General features: G+C 42.7%; 1 protein-coding gene across 3 annotated transcripts in view; it reads left to right on the top strand.

Moving 5' to 3' along the window:
* Positions 1-3,909: 3,909 nt before the first annotated feature.
* Positions 3,910-20,989, top strand: part of BTRC (beta-transducin repeat containing E3 ubiquitin protein ligase) — a 120,900-nt gene continuing 103,820 nt past the window's right edge. For 2 of the 3 annotated variants that reach the window (XM_069019878.1, XM_069019877.1), the window contains exon 1: positions 3,910-4,039. In XM_069019878.1, the coding sequence (XP_068875979.1) occupies positions 3,992-4,039 (48 nt within the window). In that variant the 5' untranslated portion in view covers positions 3,910-3,991. The remainder of the gene's footprint in view (positions 4,040-20,989) is intronic. The other variant, XM_069019879.1, reaches the window with a different exon arrangement.

Below are 20,989 nucleotides of genomic sequence, written 5' to 3'. Positions count from 1 at the left end.
CAGCTCCCCTTTTCAGCAGCACAAGGGATGCAATCAGCTCAACCTCTAATGTTAATCTACAGCCCACACTATTGTGGTTTCTCTGCAGACAAGCCTTTCTCTCTGGTCATCCCCTCCATACGTGCAGCCTTGCACATCTCCTTATACCAGGTAATGAGTACTGTCCTGCTCAGTAACATAATTCATACTGTGTGGTCTTGGACTCTCTCCCTTTGCTCTTGCATGACTGAGTGTCTCTTTGTCCTAGAAAAGCCCCTTTGCCCACAGGCTGCAGCCCTCAGTTTCCCCAGGGCACTGCATACCAAGCCCCTTTAGCTGAGATGCCAGAGCCCTGTGTGAAACATGTCACCATCACGGATGAGCTGGGCTGGAGAGGCTGAGCTGAACCACTGGGATGTCTCTGGGTGCAGGGGTCCCTGTCACCTTCTCACAAGCTCTTGTGCTATCAGAGGTTGCCTGTGTGCTCACGACTGTGAAACACACCCCAGTAACAGCTGCTGCCACTGCTGCCGCCAAGTTCTTGCAGGACAAAGGGAACAACAAAAAATTCTTCCACCAGTGAACTCCCTTCTTTTAACTTCTCTTCCTTTTTGCTCCAGCTTGGAAAGAATGAAGCCAAGGCACTGCCAAAGTAGAGGAAAACAAGGCCAAGCACACACAGATGGTGACTCCACAAATTTAATTTAAAATCGTCCTTTATTATTCAAAATATTAAAATTCAGGCAATAATGCCCAAAGGAACTGCACTGATTAAAGTTCCCTAATGTTTCATGGCCAAATCTTGCTGCTTCCACCAAGGGTCACTGGGACAAGAAGTGAAACCCCTCTGGAGTGCAGAGAAAGGTAGGGCTGTACCTGCTGTAGATGGCTTAACCAGTTACTTACTGACCCAATCAGCTTCACTTGAAGCAAAGCACCAGCTGTTCCTTACCCAATTAATGATTGCCACAGCAAATTAACATGGCGTTACACCAGGCGTGGATGTGGTCCGCAGAGTCCAGAATGCACAGAGCAATATGCTATTGCAAAAATGATCACAGTAATATCTTTACCGTTAGGTAGCATCCTTCATCTGGAAGGATGGTGAGGTCCCTGAGCACTATATGGCTCGTTTCATGCAACGTGCTCTGCAGTGAGGGGGTGGAGGGCAGGGAGGGGGGGTATGGTTGCTGTTTCAAGGAAAAGTAAAGAGGAGCTGGTCAGGGCAGCTCTACTGTGGCAGAGACAGCACTGACTACACATGTCCAGTTCCTGCAGTCCAAACAAATAATTGTTTGGTTGGAAATCTGTTGAAATGTGCCCTTCTCCCTGCCTTATGCACCACAGACCTTCCCAGTGTTTTTTTGTCTGCTGTGTGATGTGACACCCTGATGGTGTCACAGCTTGGTGTCCTGGCCACAGAGGACATAGAAAGCTGGTGGGTGCAGAGCTGGCCATCCAGCTGCAGGGAGCATCCCACAGTGGGAAGGGGCCCCAAGTTTGGGCTGCAGATGCAGAGATCCAGGTGAGGTTCCCACAACAAGGTGTTACTCCGTGCTCAGCGCTGCTGGGCCAACTGCTGCTTCTCCGAGTCCTTCCCCAGTCACTCTGTGCTGTGGTTGAGGCTCTTGGCCTGTCCCTCTGCAGTGGTTCTGCATTGTGGGGTCCTGCTGGCAGTGTGGCAGAATAACCAAGCCATGATCTTCTACCACCAAGTTTAAGTCCAGCACCTAAACACTCATTAGTTTTGGCCCCACATAGTTCAGGGACATTAATCCCCTATGAGTTACAGTCCAGACAGATCAATCAGCCTGGAGGGCTTTGGGACACTGCTGTCTAGTGCTGAAGCATTACACTTTCCAATTTTCCAACAATTAGGCCAGCATCAGATATTATTGACAAATAAACCATGCAGTCAAAGCCCTGAGCCTGGCACGCTGCTACCAGGAGGATCCATTTACGTCCCCAGCCAGCTGCAGGATGCCTGGAGGGAGGAGACTCGGGAGAGCCCTGCCTCAAGCACCAGCAGCCCCTGGTTGCCTTCAGTACTGTTACAGGAGCCCTCCCTTTGTAATTACAGGATTCCCTCATTATAATTACTGTTATTTATATAATCGTGGTGAGTGTTTTCAGTGCTGTCAGCAGTCTGGAAAGTGCCCAGCCCCACTAGAGCCAAGCATTTCAGGCATTTCACTGTTAAGAGTCTGGCCTTAAAGTATGATGGCCAAGAGCATGGCTGGGCCAGGCCAAGAATGGCAGCCTCTTGTCCTGGTGACATGGAAGCTTTACTTGGAAGATTTCTATGCCCTGGGATTGTAGAGGGAGAACATCAGGTTCTCTCTACCTCCTTCTCTTAGACCACTGCTCTGGGATCGTAGATCATGCCAGCATGACACCCTGCAAAGGCTGACATTCCCTGTCACCTCTGCTGGGTCACTGGCTGCAGGAGACACTCCTGGCACTGGATCATGAGGCACCACCTAGGTCATGTGTCCCTGGGAGGAATCCAGTAATGGGCATATTCTCTGCATCCTCTGTTTTCTCTCTGATCATCTTGTCTGAATATCTGGAGGAGATGGAATGTTTAGAGAAAATGAGGGAGGGGACTGGTACTCAGGAGATACCGGTTTTGTACCTGCTTGAAGCTTCACTTTTGTTCCTGTGTCAAACACAGGAATGAAAAGAATGAGTTTGAGTGAGCAAGCAAGTGCTGATGTCTGTGCCTGGCTTCTTTACATTTGAATAGGAAGAAATTCAGGGTATCTCAATTAAAATGCAGGGCCAAATATATAAATGCAGCAAGGAAAAGAACCTGAGTGTTTTACTAGATGACAAACCGGCTAGAAATCACTGTTGTGTTTGCTGTAACGAAGTAAAAACTTATCAGGGTCTTATAGTTGGTATTAAAACCTCAGGAAGTAATTCCTCTCTGTTGCTCCATATGAGGTGGCTTCAGTTTTTGGGCACTGTGCAAAATGTAGGAAAACTGGAAAGAGATGAGACAAATTTAATAAACAAGAGGATTAGAAGCAATGGCTGCCAAGTGAGCTGGTCTTGTAGGGTGTGCAAAAGAGGAACAGAGGGGTTATGGTAAATATTCTCCAGTCTGTGTGCAGTTGCTAGTCAAGGAGCGCTGATAAATTCTTTTTTCTCTTTGCTGCTCAGTACAGCAAAGAAAACTTGGTCCAATTTTCAGGGAAAATTGATCTAGAAGCATTATTAGAAAAAAGGGCACCAAAGCACCACGGGAGGCTTTTTATGCACAGGATGGCTTTGAACAAACATCTCTCAAGAATGATGTCAGCCTACTTGATCCATCCCAGTGATGCAAATTTTCCTGTTTCACATCCCATGTGGGCCTTCGGACTGGTGACTTCGAAGTCAATGGATAATTTTGGCACCCCCGCACGGAGGGGTGCGCCAGTGCACGGGGCTCCGTTTAGGTATCCCAGCAACTATCGGCTCGAACACCACAGTGCGGGAGCACGGAGCACAACCGCAGCAAAGCGTGGGAGCAGCCGAGCCCTCCTGGGGAGGGGCATTTGAGAGCGCGGGGCCGTGACTCAGGAGCCAGCCGTACCTTCCACCCCAGGGAAGGTCTGGAGCTGGACACCGCCCACACGGCACCTGTGGGATGCGCCTCCTCATCTCCCTCCCTCGCCTGCCCACAGAGGCCGTGTCCATCCCACCCCTGCCCGCACCTCGCACCGTCACGGCCCCACGCTACTACAACTCCCGTCGGCCCCCTGCACAGACACAACGCATGTGCCAGCCGGCTCCCAGCGTGCCCCCGGCTCCGACACCTGCCGGGACTTGTAGTTTTAACTGGCAAGTAGGGCCCTTGCCAGGGATGCGGTCGGGGACTCCATTTCCCGTGGGCCTGCGGAGCCGCGCATGCGCCGTGAGGGCGGCGGGGCGAGGTGGGGGGGCGCGGGGCAGCGCAGGTTCCCGTCTGCGCTCGCTGCGGCCTTCACTGAGCGGGGGGGCGGCCCCGGCCCGGCCCCGCAGGACGATGGACCCGGCCGAAGCCGTCCTGCAGGAGAAGGCGCTCAAGTTCATGGTGAGGGGCCGCGGGGGTTGGCGGAGGCGGCGGGGGAGGGTGGGCACCTCTGTCTGTGGAGGGGCTGCGGGGGGGGGGGGGGCGGGCGAGATGGAGCGGGGGGCAGTGGGGAAGGGGACCCGGGCCTCGGGGCTGGGCCGGGCCGGGCCGGGCCGGGCCGGGGGGCGCCGGGCTGGCGGGCGGGGGAAGGTGGTGAGCGGGGCCCAGGGAGGGGGCGTCCTGCCTGCGGGGAGGGCACTGAGCGGGGTCCCCAGATCCGGGAAAAGGGAGCATTGGGAAGAGAGGGAGGGGGCTGCAGGTGCCACCTGGGAGCGGGAGAAGTTAAACTGGAGTGAGGTAGGACCTGGCAGAAGGGCCCACAGGCACCGTCAGGCTTTGCGCATGTAATTCTTCGGCTTTTTCTCTTTATTTGTGCACCTTAGACTATCCTTCTGTACTGCTCACTATCCCTCTGTAATTTTGTTTCTCCTCCCATTCTACTGCGAGATCTCTAAGTACTGGCACTTGAGTGTTTCACCTGCTGCTGCAGCAGTATATCAGTGATAGTGACTGCGGGGAGCACGTACATTGTTTAGGTTTGTGAGTTCACCTTTGGTATGGAAAACAGTACGTGCATCCAAGATGCTCTTCAAATGTGGCTAATTTCCATAGATCTGAGGCACTGTGCATTTAAATGTATGCACTTGAATGTAGCTTCATTCTCTGTTTCTTCATTTGTTGCTATTTCTAAGCTTTTGGCCAGAAATGTAAGATTTAGAAATGAAAACAAAGTGTTGCCAACTAAATTGAATGTAAATTTCAGGTGCCCCAAACTGTTCTTTCCCTAAGGATATAATTTAAATGACTGACAACACTTGCTAAAAGTTTGTTTTGGATTAGTGCTTCTAGTAGCACAGAATTAAATTTGAGCTCATCAGGAAGAAGGAATTCTATTAAATCTTCAGAACATATGCCCAAAATGAAACTGAGGAAACACTGGTTGCAAATTTTAATTTCTAATTGAGCTTTGAAACATTTGTTTGGCTTTTGTTTTCTAATCTGGAAGAACTTGTTTCTCTCTTGAGACTTTTTGACCCATTTGCTAGTAATCTCCAAGTTTGTCAGATTTATGGAGTCTCAGCTCAGTGAAGTGGAAAAATGCTATGGACACCTAAATAGACAAGGTAGCAATTAGCAATAATGAATGGCCCTCTTTGGTGTGGGATTGGCCAAAGGAGTGTCCCAGATCCTGCTGCACTTGTGCTTGGCCAAGCTTGGTAATTACAACCTGCCTCTAGATAGCGAGTTTCACATCCCGAAAAGTTTCTGCTGAAACATTCTTGTCTGCTGCCAGACAGCATTGTGAACATGCTATGTTGACTTCTCATACATTACTTTTTTCACCCCCTGTGCTAAGATTTTCATTCAGGGGCTTAGTCCAGGCTGTTTGAGATCATCTGTAAGATTGGGCCTGGAGGCTGAGGGAAGGAATCCCTGTCCATCCTGCAGCTGGCAGTGTCCCACTCAAACAGTAGAGCTCCCTGGCACTGGGGAGAGGCATGAGCATGAGAAGAAGATGCACTTCTGGGAGATGCATCTGTTGAGAGCACCAGATAAAGGGAAGAATTATCAAGACCAGGCTTCACTGAGAGCTAAAAGCTAACCCACATTCTTTCATGTTTTATTAAAATGTCTCTTGCATGCAAAATGCTTGTAAAACATGCAGTGAAAGATGTGGCTTCCCTCTGTCCACTCTGAACTTGTTAGGGTATTTTTGCTTACAGGTTGAGAGTAGAGTAAGCAAAGCTTTTGTTAAGCACATCTCAGGCTTTTTCTTTAGCACACATCGGTCCAGAACGTGGCTCTTACTTTCATTCTGCTGATGAAGTAAAAGTGTTTGTCAGACTTGGTGGGGTCTTCTGGTGTTGCCGGAAGGGTGGCACAGACGGATACTTCAGGATACATAAGGTATCAGTTGCAAGTATCATCTTGGCCCTCCTAGGAAATGTCCTTTCTCTGCCTTGTAGCACTCAGTGCTCAGGCACTGCAGTAAGGGCACTGGTACAGTTGTCCATGCAGAGGTAGCAGACCAGCTCGTGCATCCTCTCAGCTGATGCTGAATCATTCACAGTGATTACCTTGTCCATCTCAGTGTGTGCTATGCTTCATTTGCATCTCCCTTATCAGGTGGCTCACAGTTTGGCTTGAGGTGAGCTTTGCTACTAATTATTGATTTTCCCTGAGAGCTTCCCAAGGAGCATTGTAGGTAAATATTCAAATACATTTTGGAGGTATGAGGCCTATTATCAAAGGCAGGAGAGACAGTTTTGGTTTTGAAAAGTGTTTGGAGTAGGTTTCATTTCATATTGAAAAGCAACCCTCTAGGTGGTAGTATGTTTGTGCTTCTCTAGAAAATAATACTTTTTTCCACTTAAAAATGTCAGTACTTAACTTTCGACATGGACTTTGAGCAGCTCTTGAATCACAGGGTATCAGGCAAGATGGACCTGGTGAATTGATTTTCGTTTTAATGTCCAACTCCTAACAGAAAAATGTCGTGGGGGAGCTTCATCCAGTGCTAATATTACGAATGAAATTATTTTGCTTTAAAGCATCTGTATTTGATGCTTTAAAAGACAAAGAGTACTCTGTTGTTTTTCTGTATGTTCATGTCTGTGCAACTTTTTGATGGGAGTAGAAGGCACCTGCCTTCTCACTGGCTGGTGTTGCCTGGATTACTTGCCAATGAAGCAGTATTGCATTTAACTGATATCTGCTACCACTTTCCTGGTTATCTGTGGTCAGGTACAATATCTATAATCTAATACTTTAAGGTTTAAGTAATTTATTCAATTTTATTTGCTTACTCAGTTTACCTCTGTGTCTTAATAAGACCTAATTTATTCCTGATATTAAATTGCTGTGTAATCACACTACACAATACAATGCAACTGCTCACCAGGGAAGACTGTTTTTTCTGGTGAACGAGTGTATTGTATCATGTGTTCCTCACGTCATCTTTCAAAAGTTTTGGTGGTTTTGGTTTTGTTTTTTTTTTTTGAATGGAAGACAGTTCGTAGATTTAAAATACAATCTTTTAAATTATGTCAAGTGTTCTGCACCTACAGCAAGGATTTTACCAGAGCAGAACCTGTCTTAGTTCACTTCAGCCTCTTTTCTTTTTTGTACAGTATTACTGATGAAACTACGCTCTTTATAAAGTACAGTGTGTAAGAGACTGATGCACAAGCTAAAGAGAGAGGTGAACGTGCCTATTAACCTAAAAAAATGCACACAAAAGTCCCACCCAAAACCCCTTGCCTTACAGAGCTCTGCTTTTATGCATTCAGGAATATGGGATTTCCGTAGTCATAGTCATTTACAAAAGAACAAGAAGTCGAGGTGCTCAATAAGTAACTTTCATGTTCGAATAAGTATTTGAAACTGTAGATACAGTATTTAAAGTATGAGTGTGATAGGCTCAACTGAGACTTTGATTAAATGTCATATAAACTACATAAGCCTGCATAGAATAGTAGATATTTTTTCAAAGTAGCTTCAAATGGTTCTGTTAAGTATACGAATGTTCTGATGATTATCTTTTTAATTAAAATGAGAAATCTTTGTTTAAAGTGGCATTCTTTTTTACGGCCTGTTACAGTCTCTGTGACAATCATTTCTTAAGTCTGAACGTTTTTAATTCCAGGAATCCATTTATATAAAACTATGTTTAGACTTAATTAAGGAATGATTCTTACAAAGCTTGTAAATAGCCAGGAAAAAAGGGACAGAAAATAAAACTGACATTCACACTTAACAGAATGATTGTTACAAGGTATGTAATATGCTATAAAAATACAATAAAGCCCTTTTTATAAGAGTTCATATTTTTTGTTCCTCATTTTGAAAGGTATTTAAGAAAAATATCAAAGCTCTATGAAGCAACATCTGTTTTCTTGAATGGACTAGTGACAACTTCAGTTGTGTTTAATTAGCAGTGCTTGGAACAGTACCTGACCAGTTTGAGCTCCCATCTAGGACCATTTGAGAGGCAAACGCTTGATACTTAACATTGTTTCACTTTCTCAGTTTTTATGAATTAATTAATTTGCAATAATTCATTTAATTTCCTGGCTCATGAGTAGGAAGAAGTCCGTCTGAGGGTTCTTCATGGTTTTTTTTCTGTTTCACCCCCCAAAATAACATTTTCCTTTTGGTTTTGGATGATAGGATTCTAGGGGCTGCTGATGGGCCTTCCAGTTTCGCAGAAGAACCAGAGCCTTCTAGTTGTGTTTTAAGATGCATCTGTGGGTTGTTGTTTGGTTTTTTTGTTTTGTTTGTTTTTTGGAGTTTTTTGGGTTTTTTTTTTTTGTTATTTTTTGGGGGCATTTCTTGTGGTTAAGGATTTTTTTTGATTGTGGGTTGTTATTTTTTAATGAGGGGAAAACTCTGAAGTTCAATAATTTTTATATTTGCATGTTTGTAGGAGCTCCCACATAACTGGCAGGTAATATAGTAAAGAATAGTCAGTGTAATTGAAGGCTGAAGGGTAATAAAGTTGGAATTTTCCTTCCTGCTGTGTGTGTATATATATGGAACAGATGGACAAAGGCTTATACTTTAAAAGAGGCTCTGCTTGCCTGAACCTATGTCATTTATGGTGTCAGTAGGACCAGGATTTTTAAGACCTGTTATTTGTTAGCTATTTAAAAAAAAAAATCTTTGAGAACCTTGCAGTCTTCCTGGTAATATATTTGTGTCCTGGACATTGTAGCAGAGATTCCTGGGTATCCAAAGCAAGGATGTCATGAAAGCAGTGAGAATAATTTTGTAAGCTGGGATAGCAGTGTTGCCTCCTAAATGTGGGGTTGCAAATCCTGCTTGAATATTAAACATACACTTACCAGTTTTTCCAGTGGTACTGAAATAGCATCCTGTTATTTTGGGTATTTGTTGGGACTAGTATATTGTATAGAAAATGCTGATTAATTTTCTTCTACACCAAACTTCATGCTGCATATTTTTCTGCACTTGGTGCAGGCCTTTGGTACTTCAGTAACTTCACCCTCACGTCTCTGGTAATGTTTCATTTCAGCCACTTTGCTCCATTAAATGTATGCAATTAGAAAAGCAAATGGCAAATTTGCTATCGCATCACTGAAGTATTTTGTTTCATAGACTTAAAAAGCCAAATTTGTTGCACCATGCTTTCCACGCTGTAATATGTACTATAAACATCAGAGAGAATAGGCTGACCTTAATATTTGCTTCTCAGACTAAATCGCCGCCTTGCAGCAGTTATTTCCCACTGAATAAAAAGTTTAATTTCACGCCCTGATTAGTGCTAGTATGTGCAGGTGGATATTTATTTTATGCAGCTAAACTAATCTGCCTTGGCAAATTATTTGCCAGTCAGCAGAGCTATAATTCCTCATGAGTATTTGGTACTAAATTATCATTCTCATTAGTAAGATAAAGCAGACTGTTCTAACCACAAAGTTTGGTTAGGCAAAGGGCTTCCTAAATAATCTTTGGAAGATAAAAGATGTGTGGTGGCCTCAACATTCTCGGTATCCTGTAATGGTTTGTGATATACAAAAAGGTAATGAGGATTTTAGAGGAAGAAAATAAAATTATTCCATAGCTGTGTATCACCTCTAGAGGTAAGGTAGGAATGCACAGCGTTCAGAGATCACTTCTTTAAGAGGTGCCTGATGAAGAAAAAAATCAAATGGTCATCTGTGGTTGGCCAGTGGAAAATGTCTGGGCCACAAATGAGATGAAAATATAAAGTTATATTGTTTTCTTCTTTATTTTCAGTTCTAGCAGCTACTGAGGTAGCAGAAAGAATGACTTGAGACAAAAAGTTAAATGGTAGAGGAAACTTCCTGGTCTGGTCTCATTTAAAATTCATACTCTAAAATCATTTTAAGTGGGAATCAGAAAGTATTTCCTGACATACAAATGTTGAATGGATATGTTTGTCAAGTGAATGTCATTATTTTGTTTTCTATGGATTTTACTGTGTTGGTAGTTTGTTTGTATGATAAAACATGTTAATGAAAGGTACTTATTTTCTGTTACAAGGAGAGTAATTTATACCTGGAAATTAGGAATTCTCACTAACTATTGTGTCTAAGGATTCCACTAACTTTTTTTCATCTATACAGATTGTCATATATTCTTGTCATATTCATTTTCTCAGTGATTACTGCAACAGTATTTAGGGTATAAATGATCATGTCATATTTAAAACAGCAAACTGAGCAACTTGATGTTTTGTATAAAAATTTTCATGCTAAATTCATCAGTGCAGATGGAATAAGCTGTTTTCTCACTTTTTTGTCTGCTTATATCGTGTCATCTCAAACTCCATGCATGCTGGTGAGATTTGTGTAATATTTAACTGTCCTCAGGAGCAGCCTTAATTGGTGTTTCCAATACTGAGTATTTTCTTCAGTCTTCTTCATTTCCTCCTTACACAATTCAGGAGGTGCTCAACAAGGCATATTCTTTATACATTTTAAGTGATTTTGCACAGAAGGGCTGAATTCACTGTGTGTTCAGCTGTGGAAGCTGAAAATTAATTGTAGCATAGCAGAGTCCAGTGGCTGCAGCTAAAGAGTAAGTGCTCAAAATACAATTAATAAGCAATCAAACATGAAGCTGTTTCCCTAACAGGCTACTGATTAGTGCTGTGAAAAAACTTCTTGATACCACAGAAATGGTTGAAAATAAACATCCTGGGAATTGCATTAAATATTTCCTTCTTACTAAACAACAGAGCTTTCTAATGCCACTTTTTTGAGGCCCTGGGGAACTCTGGTGTTGGACAAATGCTACCCCTGCTTGCAGAAAGAGAAAGCTGAAGCACAGAAATTTGCCGGGGGTCATGGACTGGAGGAATTTGTGTAGGGTCCTATGGTACACTGATAATAGAAGGCAGAATACAAAGAAACCAGTTCTTCTAATAGCTACCCTTGTGCTTCTGACCATGTTTTGGTTAATTTTACAATTGGCTAGCCACCTGTTAAGATAACCCATTTTATCATTAAACAAAATTAATTTTAGAAATGGCTTGAAACTGTCTGATTTTAATGGGATCTGAATATTCTTAGTTTTAATCTGCCTCATGAGGCTTGTCTTTCTTCTGGGAAGTACATTGTTACATCATTAAAATATCATCCCCTACTGAGAGAGAAATCGGTCCCATTCACTAAATGGCAATGCTGAAACAATGACAAGTATTTCTAAAAACTGCATTAAAATTCATTTTTTTTCTCTTTGATGTGCAAGGTCCATGGTCCCATTAACCAATGGGTGCTCAGCCTATTTGCCGCTGCGCGTGCACAGCCAGATTTGTTAGCTGGGATGGCAAAGGGTTCAGAAGCAGGCACGATGACTTATAGTTTTAAATTATTTTACTTTTCCACAATGATTTTGCTTGGAAACAAAAGATTGATCATAATTTTGCACTCTAGCTGCTTCTAGTCCTCCTCTGTACTAAAGATTGAGAAACATCTGATTTAATTTTCCCTCCCCCACTGCTAAAACAGGGTCTTGTGCAGTCATTTTGACGAGAGCAACAGAAAGGAGAGAATGAGGAAGAATGAGAAAGCTCAGCAAGGGTTCTTTCTAGCCTTTTTGAGGGAAGGACAGAAGTGGGCAGGAGCCATGCAGCCTCTTGGCAGAATCCACTGGAGTAACCAGTTTGGACTAGAAGCAGCAAAAAGGCCTAATGCTGGTTTAGTTTTCTTCATCCCATGGTGAGATGGGAAAGGTTGCAGGGGCATAATACAAAGGAATGAAGAAGTTCTTAAGTGCAGTTGTATGTTGTCAGAACAATAATAAGTGTGTTCTTCTAACTGTAGTCTAGATGGACCTATCTTCTTCAGAAGCAGCTGGAGCAAACCAGATCTGAAAAAGATGCTGGGGAGGGAATTAGGATAACGCCAGCCAGTGCAGAACTCTGGTGTGAGTTTTGTCAGCTGGCTTTGTGCCTACATGGGATTTTTCTGTTTGTAGGAATACTCTCTCATGATACTTCCATCTTAGGACATAGTTATTCTTACAGATTTGAGGGGGTTCTTCTTCCCCAAATATAGCGGGAAAGAACACTGTGTAGAAAGATGATGGCAGTCTTTGCTTGGTGTAGTGGTTTGGTTCAAAATATCTATTAGTTACTTATTTTCCTTCTGTGAGATAAGAATTAGGAGAAAAGCAAAGCAGGCACAAAACTTAAAAGAATATAAAGAAGTTTATTAACAGACCTAAAAGAAAGAAAAAAAAGTCAGACTAAACCTTCAGAACACTTTCCACCCCCCACCTTTCTCCCTTCTCCCACTGACAATGTAAAAAGACAACCCTTGAGATTTTCAGTCAGTTTACCACCTCTATAAAAATCTTTTTCAGTTCACTTAGGGAGGGGTGTCTCTCTTGCTCATGCTATGGAGACATCTCCACAAGAAACAGTTCTCTTATGGCTTCAGTGTTGCAGCAAGACAGCCACCCGGGTTGGTTCTCTGCTCGCATGTGAAAGTCCCTGCCCTCGATTTACAGCTTTCCCCACAACTGTCCTCGAGGGTTCAATCTTGGGCTACTTGAGCTGTTCAGAAGCAAAGGTTCTTTTCACCTATCTCTGGGAGCATCTTCATCTCTAGCAACAGAGGTCTTCTCCTTCCCTGGGAGCAAGGGTCCTCATCACTTTCATTTCTTTCTGTTCAAGCTTCTCATCAAATTACAGCTACTTCAACATTTGCTCATTTCAGCACAGGTACTTTTGCTCACAATTACAGTCGTTTGCTCATTTCAGCGCAGATACTTTTGCTCACAATTGTAATTTGAACGCTCTACCCCCCCATGCTTCATGAAATTACAACAGGTACTCTGATGTATCATAGTCCGTCACCACCATAGATTTACAACAGAATTTCAGCTTCTAAGCTCGAAGCATCTCCTCCTTCTCCTCCCTCAGGGTTTCAGCTCTTCCTTCTTCACTAACTTTGGTGTCTTTATGGTGTTTTCTTCACTTGCCTTCACCTTTCCCTTTCCTCTGACCTGGGAGAGGATTGATGTCTGCAGGTTTCATCTGTTCTGGAGAATCTTACAGCGCTAAAAGGATTCCTCTCACCCGGGCCCCGCAGCTGGAATTTGCCTCTCGCTCTTGGTCGCATGATCTTTGCCAGGCAGTGGCCTCAGATGAATTTCGGCCTCACTGGGTGAGGGCCGGCCCGCATGGAGCAGGGGGCTGCCTGCACAGAGCAGGGCTGTGGCGGGGGCTGCCGGCACAGAGCAGGGCTGTGGCGGGAGCCGGCCCGCATGGAGCAGGGCAATGCCTGCACAGAGCAGGGCTGTGGCGGGAGCCGGCCCGCATGGAGCAGGGGGCTGCCTGCACAGAGCAGGGCTGTGGCGGGAGCCGGCCCGCATGGAGCAGGGCAATGCCTGCACAGAGCAGGGCTGTGGCGGGAGCCGGCCTGTATGGAGCAGGGCAATGCCTGCACAGAGCAGGGCTGTGGCGGGAGCCGGCCCGCATGGAGCAGGGCAATGCCTGCACAGAGCAGGGCTGTGGCGGGAGCCGGCCCGCATGGAGCAGGGCAATGCCTGCACAGAGCAGGGCTGTGGCGGGAGCCGGCCTGTATGGAGCAGGGCAATGCCTGCACAGAGCAGGGCTGTGGCGGGAGCCGGCCTGTATGGAGCAGGGCAATGCCTGCACAGAGCAGGGCTGTGGCGGGAGCCGGCCTGTATGGAGCAGGGCAATGCCTGCACAGAGCAGGGCTGTGGCGAGCAGGGCTGTGGCGGGAGGGCCTGGCCCAGCCTCGCTGGGCCGCCCGCAGCCCCCCTCCCTCGCAGTTACCTGTCTGAAAGCTGGAAGCAAGAGAGCTTTCCCGGGCTCTGTTCGTTCTCAAATGTGGATCACAGAGGCGTGTCAAGCTTCTTAAGTGGCTTAAAAAAGTTGCCAATATTCAAACTAGCCAGCTGATTGGTTCTGTCGGGTTATAGAGGAAGCTGTAAGCACCTCTTTGCAAGAGAATCACTTCCGTGGCTGAAGCCCTCTTTCCTAAAAACCCAACCTATACTAAACCATGATACTAATTAGGACTGGACTATATGCTGACTAGAAAAGAGTCTGAACGTTTCCATGTTTGCCCATACAGCAACCAGAACAGTCTCTAGTTGTTTCAGAGACAAATGGTCTATCATGAAAGTCCGTCATACAATGTAGTCAGTCTCCCTCTCTGCATACATCATTTGTAATTTATTGTGAGAGCAATGCAGAATGGAGCAGTGTTTATGTGGGAGTTGCTTTTAGTTTATGGATAGTTGGCCTTGAATTCTGTCTATTAGGAAGATGTTGGCGATTCTCCAGGGGGGTTGTTCATTGGGTCTGCTCAATGCCCTTCCTTCTTATATGCCAAAACTCTTAGCATGATTGAGAAATGCAGCCAGCTATCATTCATCTCCTGCAAATTAGAACAATGAGAAGGGGGTGTAGTCTCAAGAAACGGTGGATCAATCTTGTTTTAGAAGATGAGTCTTGGAGGCATCTCAACAGAAAGAAATCCAAATAATGTTAACAGCCTCTTCAAATATGACAGAAGTTGTTTCCTGTTGCTAATATATTCAAAAAGACAAACATCTACATTCCCTTTTCTTTTGGTAACTTTTTCCTTTTTGTTTTTCCTTCTCTTGACTAGGATGACTCCGGTGAAGTGTATTGCTCTAGTACTTTGTTACAGCTGTTGTTATAAGCAAGCATAAATACCCTGCAAGTTTTTTACTGAAAAGAAAATATTCCTATATATCTATAATCTCACTGACCTTAAAATAAGAATTTAGGCAGAGATGATAAAGGCCCCGTCAGTGAGAAGACACATCTCTGTGTTGGATCTGAATAGGTCTTGTGGAGCATGGGTTCAAGTCTGATATTGGCAGCCAATGTACTCTCTAAAGCTTTTACAAGCTACTGAAAGCAGTAGCTAAGTGGAATTCTCTTTGCTGTGCCATTGCAGAGCTATTCCAAATTTGACTACTATGAAAGTCAGAATCCTAGTTCTTATTTTCCTGCTTAACTCCATTCGTGGCTAATTCATTCTCATCTGTTCATATGCCAATGTCTTTGAGCTTAAATAGCTCTCCATGTCCCCCTGTGTTCATCTGCAGATATTTGTGAAGAGCAATCATAGTCTGCTCTGAGCTGGATTTGGTCAGGCTAAATCAGATTTTTTAAATTTATTTTTCCTTGTGTTGTAAGACATTTCCTGGAACTTTTGATCATCTTAGTAGACCTTTTTAAACAGCTTCAAAATTAGATTAGTCTCCCTGAAATATGAATGACCAGACCTATATAGAACATTCCAGGAAATATATCATGGATTCCTTCTACTAAAGCAGTAATCCTAATTCCTCTCTTCTGGAATTTTTTACTTCATACAATCTCTTGGTAGTAGTATTTGCCACTTCCATGGCCACATCGTATGGGTGAGCCATCATTATCTAATGAGTAACATATCCCAGGGCCTCTTTCCCTCTTCTCAGTTACCGAGTTCCTAATTTATAGTGGAAATAATGTAACTTTTTGATTTATATGCATCATATGTCAGTTCTGTTACCAAATCTTCAAGATGCTTTGTCCTATATATTTATGATGCCTCTTTAATTTCATTAGCACATCAGAAATTCTTGGGGTTTTTTTAGCCACCAATGAGAATATTTAACTTCAATTTCAAGAGTAATAATAGATTTCAAAAAGGATCATTCTCTGTACAGCTTGGAGGTTCCTTATTCAAAATTGCCTGTGATGCTCTACAGTTTTTAGTTTCTTAGCCTCCTTTTAACTCTCATATTAGTCCTAATCCTCTTCATTTTGACTAGTAACTTCCTACATGTTATCTATTGAATGCTTAACTACTTCTAATTTGTCTGGACTTCAGTGATCTTCTTAAAGAAGAAGATTGGGTTAGTCTAGCGCTAATTCTCATTTGTTCTAAATTAGGAGCAGATTTTCTTAGCGTCCCACGGTGACTGTTTCATTTTGGCCAGTTATCAGTACTCAGTCTCAGTAGATTTCCTTTCTTGGGAGGGGGGACATACTGTTTGTCTGTGTGTGTTTTGGTTTTTTCTTTTTTGGCCAGCCATTTCTGCAACATTTTAGATTCATTCTGGTTAGAATTACAGATGGTTGTCCTGCCTGCATGAGGTTGCTACCAGGGGCTGCCTGTTAGGTGTCTTCAGCTGATGCTGTTGCCCCTGCTTCATTCTGGCATTGTGGTCCTCCAAGACAGCAGGTGATGCTTTGGTGTTTCTTGGTTGAAGGAGGAGTTTGCTCTAGTTAAACCAAGCAAAGTAACATTTACATCCTATGCCAGGAGTTGAGAACTGTCATGGAGCTGAACTTGGTACAGGGTATTTATATAAGGAAAAGAAATTTAATATATTTTGGTAAGTTCTTGAGGCAATTAGTTACGGATTCCAAGTTACTTCTGATAGGTGAAAAGGTCCTGCATTGTAGCAGAGTGCTTTGTAAGGGAAATGTATTGGGACAGAATGGCCATCCCTGCAAAAAGGGAGTGTTTTGTTTACTTTATTGAACAGGAAAGTGTTTGGCTAGTGCTGGAGCCTGCTCAGAAGACAAGAGCTCTGTAGCTAAGCAGAAAATGTGGTTGAGTGCTGGAGTCTGCTCTTGAAAGTGTTTCCTTCTCTTTAGAAAATAAATGGTATTCCTTTTACAAATTTGTCTGCTTAATGTGTGAACTGCAGATTTCCTTCCAGGATAGTTGGCACAGGCCTGTAACCCATCTCTGCTGCATGCTTTTTTGTCTGCTACCTAAAATTCAGCAGGAGATGAGGAAGGTGAAAGTTAACACTGTATGTTCTTATGCTCATTATGGAGATTAAGTTTGGAAAACTACAATTTGGTTTACCTTGGCTGTATATATATTTTTTTTAAGTACAGGACTTTCTATTCCAGATACTCTGAATTTCAGTGAAAAATTAGAATCCAAGTGAACTTTCTGACTTTTCTATGGACTTACAAAAAAAAGACAAGATACTTGGAAGGCAGGAGCTTCATTTTGTTGATCTCTGAACAAGCTTCCAGCTGCTGTTTTATACATAATGCTTGCACTGTGAATGTTACTGTTCTTACTGGATACTTACCTGGCACAAATTCAGAAAGTAGCATGAGAAATGGTCTTCACCACAGATCTTGCTGTCTTAAAGGAGGCTGGATATAGCACTTGAATTTCATACTTAAAATATCAAATGGTTGTTAAATCAAGCATGGGCACAAAGAGGATCTCCACACCACTAGAGCAAGCGTGTTTGTGGATCTTGCTGTTACTTTGTTCAGACATTAATGGAGTGCTGTCATGGATCTCCATTTGGTTTTCAATACTGTAGCTTAGTATTCTTGTGAGCCCTAAAGAAGGTATCCAGGTGTTTCATGTTGCAAAAGTAGTTTACCTGGTTGCTGCTGCTCTTGCAGGATATAAAAAACCCTTGCATCTATTTATCTGTCAAGGAGTATAAATAGACACTCTCCAGTGGGAGCTGGTTTTGAACAGATCTCAGTTGACGAACTGAGGCAGATTCATTAAAGAACTGGAGTAGCCATGTTCACCACGTGCGGTGAACTCATTAAGGTCGCAGGCAGTCAGAACCTACTGTTTGAGAGCACTGTGTCCTTCTGAAGGAGTTTGTATCAAACTGTGAGACCTGACAGTCAGCTGACTTAGTGTTTGTTCATTCTTTCCACAAAATCTCACAAAGGGCACACTTGAATATTGGCAACTTATGGTTTTAGGATCAGAGAGCTCATGGGTTTTTCTCCAAATAGCAGTGAAAGATTGTGAAATCGTGTGTTTGGTTTTGTTGCATTGGAATCCACAGATCTAACTGTGCCTTATTTTGAGTATTGCTTTGGGCAATAGAGTCAGGGATCTGTCTGGGCCATGAAGTTGTATATTCTGTAATAGGAATTCAGTTTATTGCTGTAATGGATGCAAACTCATTACAAGTTCTAGGCCACAGGGGATACTTTCCTTTGCTGTGGAAGTCATCTCAACCGGACAATCTTCAGTGCAACTGGCCATGCCCTTCCATGTCAGTGACTGACAGATCTAATTCTGCTTTTGTAGCCGAGAGCCTGTTAGTTAATGGAGTCGTGAATATTGTTACTCAGAGGCAACCTTCAGAGTATTAAAATGCATTATTCCTGTTCTTCACTTGATATTTATCAAACAAGGTGTTATGTCTAATGAATTCAATGCTATTGTCAAATAAATACTGTGTGTAGATCATGACTTAAAAGAAATGGTAATATAAGTAGCTTCATTATTGCTTTGCAGTGACGGAGAGAGATGGGTTTAGTTATCTTGTTTAAATCCTATGTGATTGAAACTCAGAGTGAATGTCTTCTCTGAGGGAACAGCAAGCATTATGGGTGATATGATCAGATTAATAAGATCCTTAGTACATATATATTTCATACAGGTCTTAACTTTTTTTTCCCCCCTCCTTTCTTCTTACATGGAAGCAGATGAAATGCAGAAGCAGCAGTACTGCCTTGGAAGTACCATAGTAGGTTTCCTTTTATAATTATCATTCTTGACATATTTATCCTTTCTTATGGAAGTGAAGATGCAGATATTTAAGAACCCTTCTTGCACAGAAAAGCCCAATTTCCACTCAGTACTTAATTAGCACTTGTTTATGACACAGCATCTGATTTGATTTTCGAAACAAATTGCACAGTAAAGAGGCTGATATTTAAACTGTATAGTAACCACAGCTCCAGCTGTGACTCAAATCTTGTAAGCCTTCAGGGGTTGTGTTTAGGCTTAGAAAATAGGAACTCAGGCCTGTAATTAAATGTCCTCTGAAAATCAGCCTTTGTAGAGAAGTGGAGAGGGTACCACTGAATTTTAAATTACTGACTTGTTCTCAAGAATCATTCTGTTGTTCTGGGCCTTGCTAGGGACTGCAGAAAGCAAATGGATTAAAAATGGAAGGATAGATTACTAGAGGAAAAAAATCAGAGGTTGCAGACAAAAAGATGAGCAAAGTAAGCTATTTTGGCTCCCCACGTTATAGACAGACACAATATATATAATAATTCTAATGTATGGCCAATGTATCCATAACAAGTTCTGTGGACATCAGAAAGACTAGAGGGAGAGTAAAGATTTCATACAGAGTAAAACTGCATTTCAGAACTGTAAGTTGCTGATGGTTGTGAAATAAGACATCTGTGGTGATGGAAAGCTCATTTTTAAAGCAAGGCCTCAATAATTAACATTCATGTCTTGGGAAAGGAAGTAGAATAGGTTATATTACAAAGTAGTCACTCACCTAGATCAAAATGTGAAATATTCACAAAATACCTTGATAGAAATTAGCAGTTAGCTTTCAGAGTTACTTTTTGAGGAATGCAATCACTGTTGATGCTATTGAAAAAGAGAGGAAAATTCCCCTAGCAGCCTGACTTCTAGTCATGGAAAATACTGGAGCAGACGCTAAGAGAAAATACTGTGCTTATGAATGGTATTGAACCATGAGCATAAACGATGCGTGCTCATGAAAATACAAAAATGAGTAGGTCTTGCTGGGCAATGAATTGTATTGCTGGTGGAATTGCTTTGAATGGATCATAATCGTGGAAGATTTTAATGTTGATTGATAAATTAATACAGCTTTCAAACAGGACACTTTACTGGGTCCCACATCTTTTTAAGGCTGGGGGGAAGAGAGAAATTTTTTTTTTAATTGACAGTCCTCTTATAGTCCTGTCTGCTGTCATTGGGATACTGCAATTCAGAATATTTTAACCAGATGTACTACTTTAATTGCCTCTCTCTGCTGAAGAATGCAGTCCTAGGGGTCATTTACAGTGTGCCTTGGAGAACCAGAGAAATTCAGAATTTAGGAGACTGGTTGTAAAAGTTTAGCCAATCATCAATCTGAGAAATTTTAATTAAATGATGCTTTTCTATTGTGCTTATTTTGACGTGAATAGGGGCTCACCTGTGCAAATATCCCACTTTAATGGCATAAGCAGCAGTATGTGGGTAATGACACCCACACCTCATACTGGTAAACTTTACTTCCCTTCTATGTAGTCTCATATCTTCTTAGATGAGAGCAGGTTTAGCAAATGTAGAGAAGACATACCTCATTGAGAGGATTTTGCAAATACAATATTGAGGGATGAGTGATGGGTCTTAGTGTCTCCTATTTTTATGTTTCACTTGTCAGCATTGAAAAATAACTTGAGTTTACAGTAGCTGCTAATCTGCCGAAAGTCCCGATTGCTTTTATTACAATACTCAAGCAACTTTACTTTCAAGTCACAAAAAATTGTGCTGGTAGGAGTTGTCTAAATAGAAATACAGTGTTATCTTTAGCACTGGAAACACTTCTGCTTAAGAGTAACCCTGTTGATGGCAACAGATCTGTTAACACACTTATATATTTGCAGGACCAGAGTCTTCATATGAAATGGTTTAAGTCAGTGTCTCAAATCAGTTATTCAGAGTGCCCTGGACTGATGGGCTGGCAAATGTTAAGCAGCCTGCTGGTCTAAAGAGTTTGAGTGTTATCCTTTAATTTGTAGGTTAGGTGACAGAAACAGAAAGAAGTAATTTTTTGCAATTTGTTTTGTGAACTTGGGCACATCTGAGACTGGTATTCAGGTCTCTCTGCTTCTGACACTGTGATTTCAAAATTTATTTCTGCTTGTTTATGAGGACTTCTTTTTTTTCCTGGGTAGATACATACTGGGCTGTGCTACTTTAAAAAAAGCAACTGAAGCACTTGAGCCAGAAGTACAATGTGTGTTTCTGTAGTGTTCTTGCTAGATATGCAGCACTTCATATAGTTTCTTGCATTTTCAAAGCACATAGAAATGGCAAGAGCTCCTCTCAGCAAACTTGTGAGGTGGGTTAAATGAGTGTTGTCCTCATTTTACAGTCGTAG

This window comes from Aphelocoma coerulescens, chromosome 6 (genome assembly GCF_041296385.1).
Source record: "Aphelocoma coerulescens isolate FSJ_1873_10779 chromosome 6, UR_Acoe_1.0, whole genome shotgun sequence".
Taxonomy (NCBI): Eukaryota; Metazoa; Chordata; class Aves; order Passeriformes; family Corvidae; genus Aphelocoma; species Aphelocoma coerulescens.
This window is presented reverse-complemented; position numbering and strand designations above follow the sequence as displayed.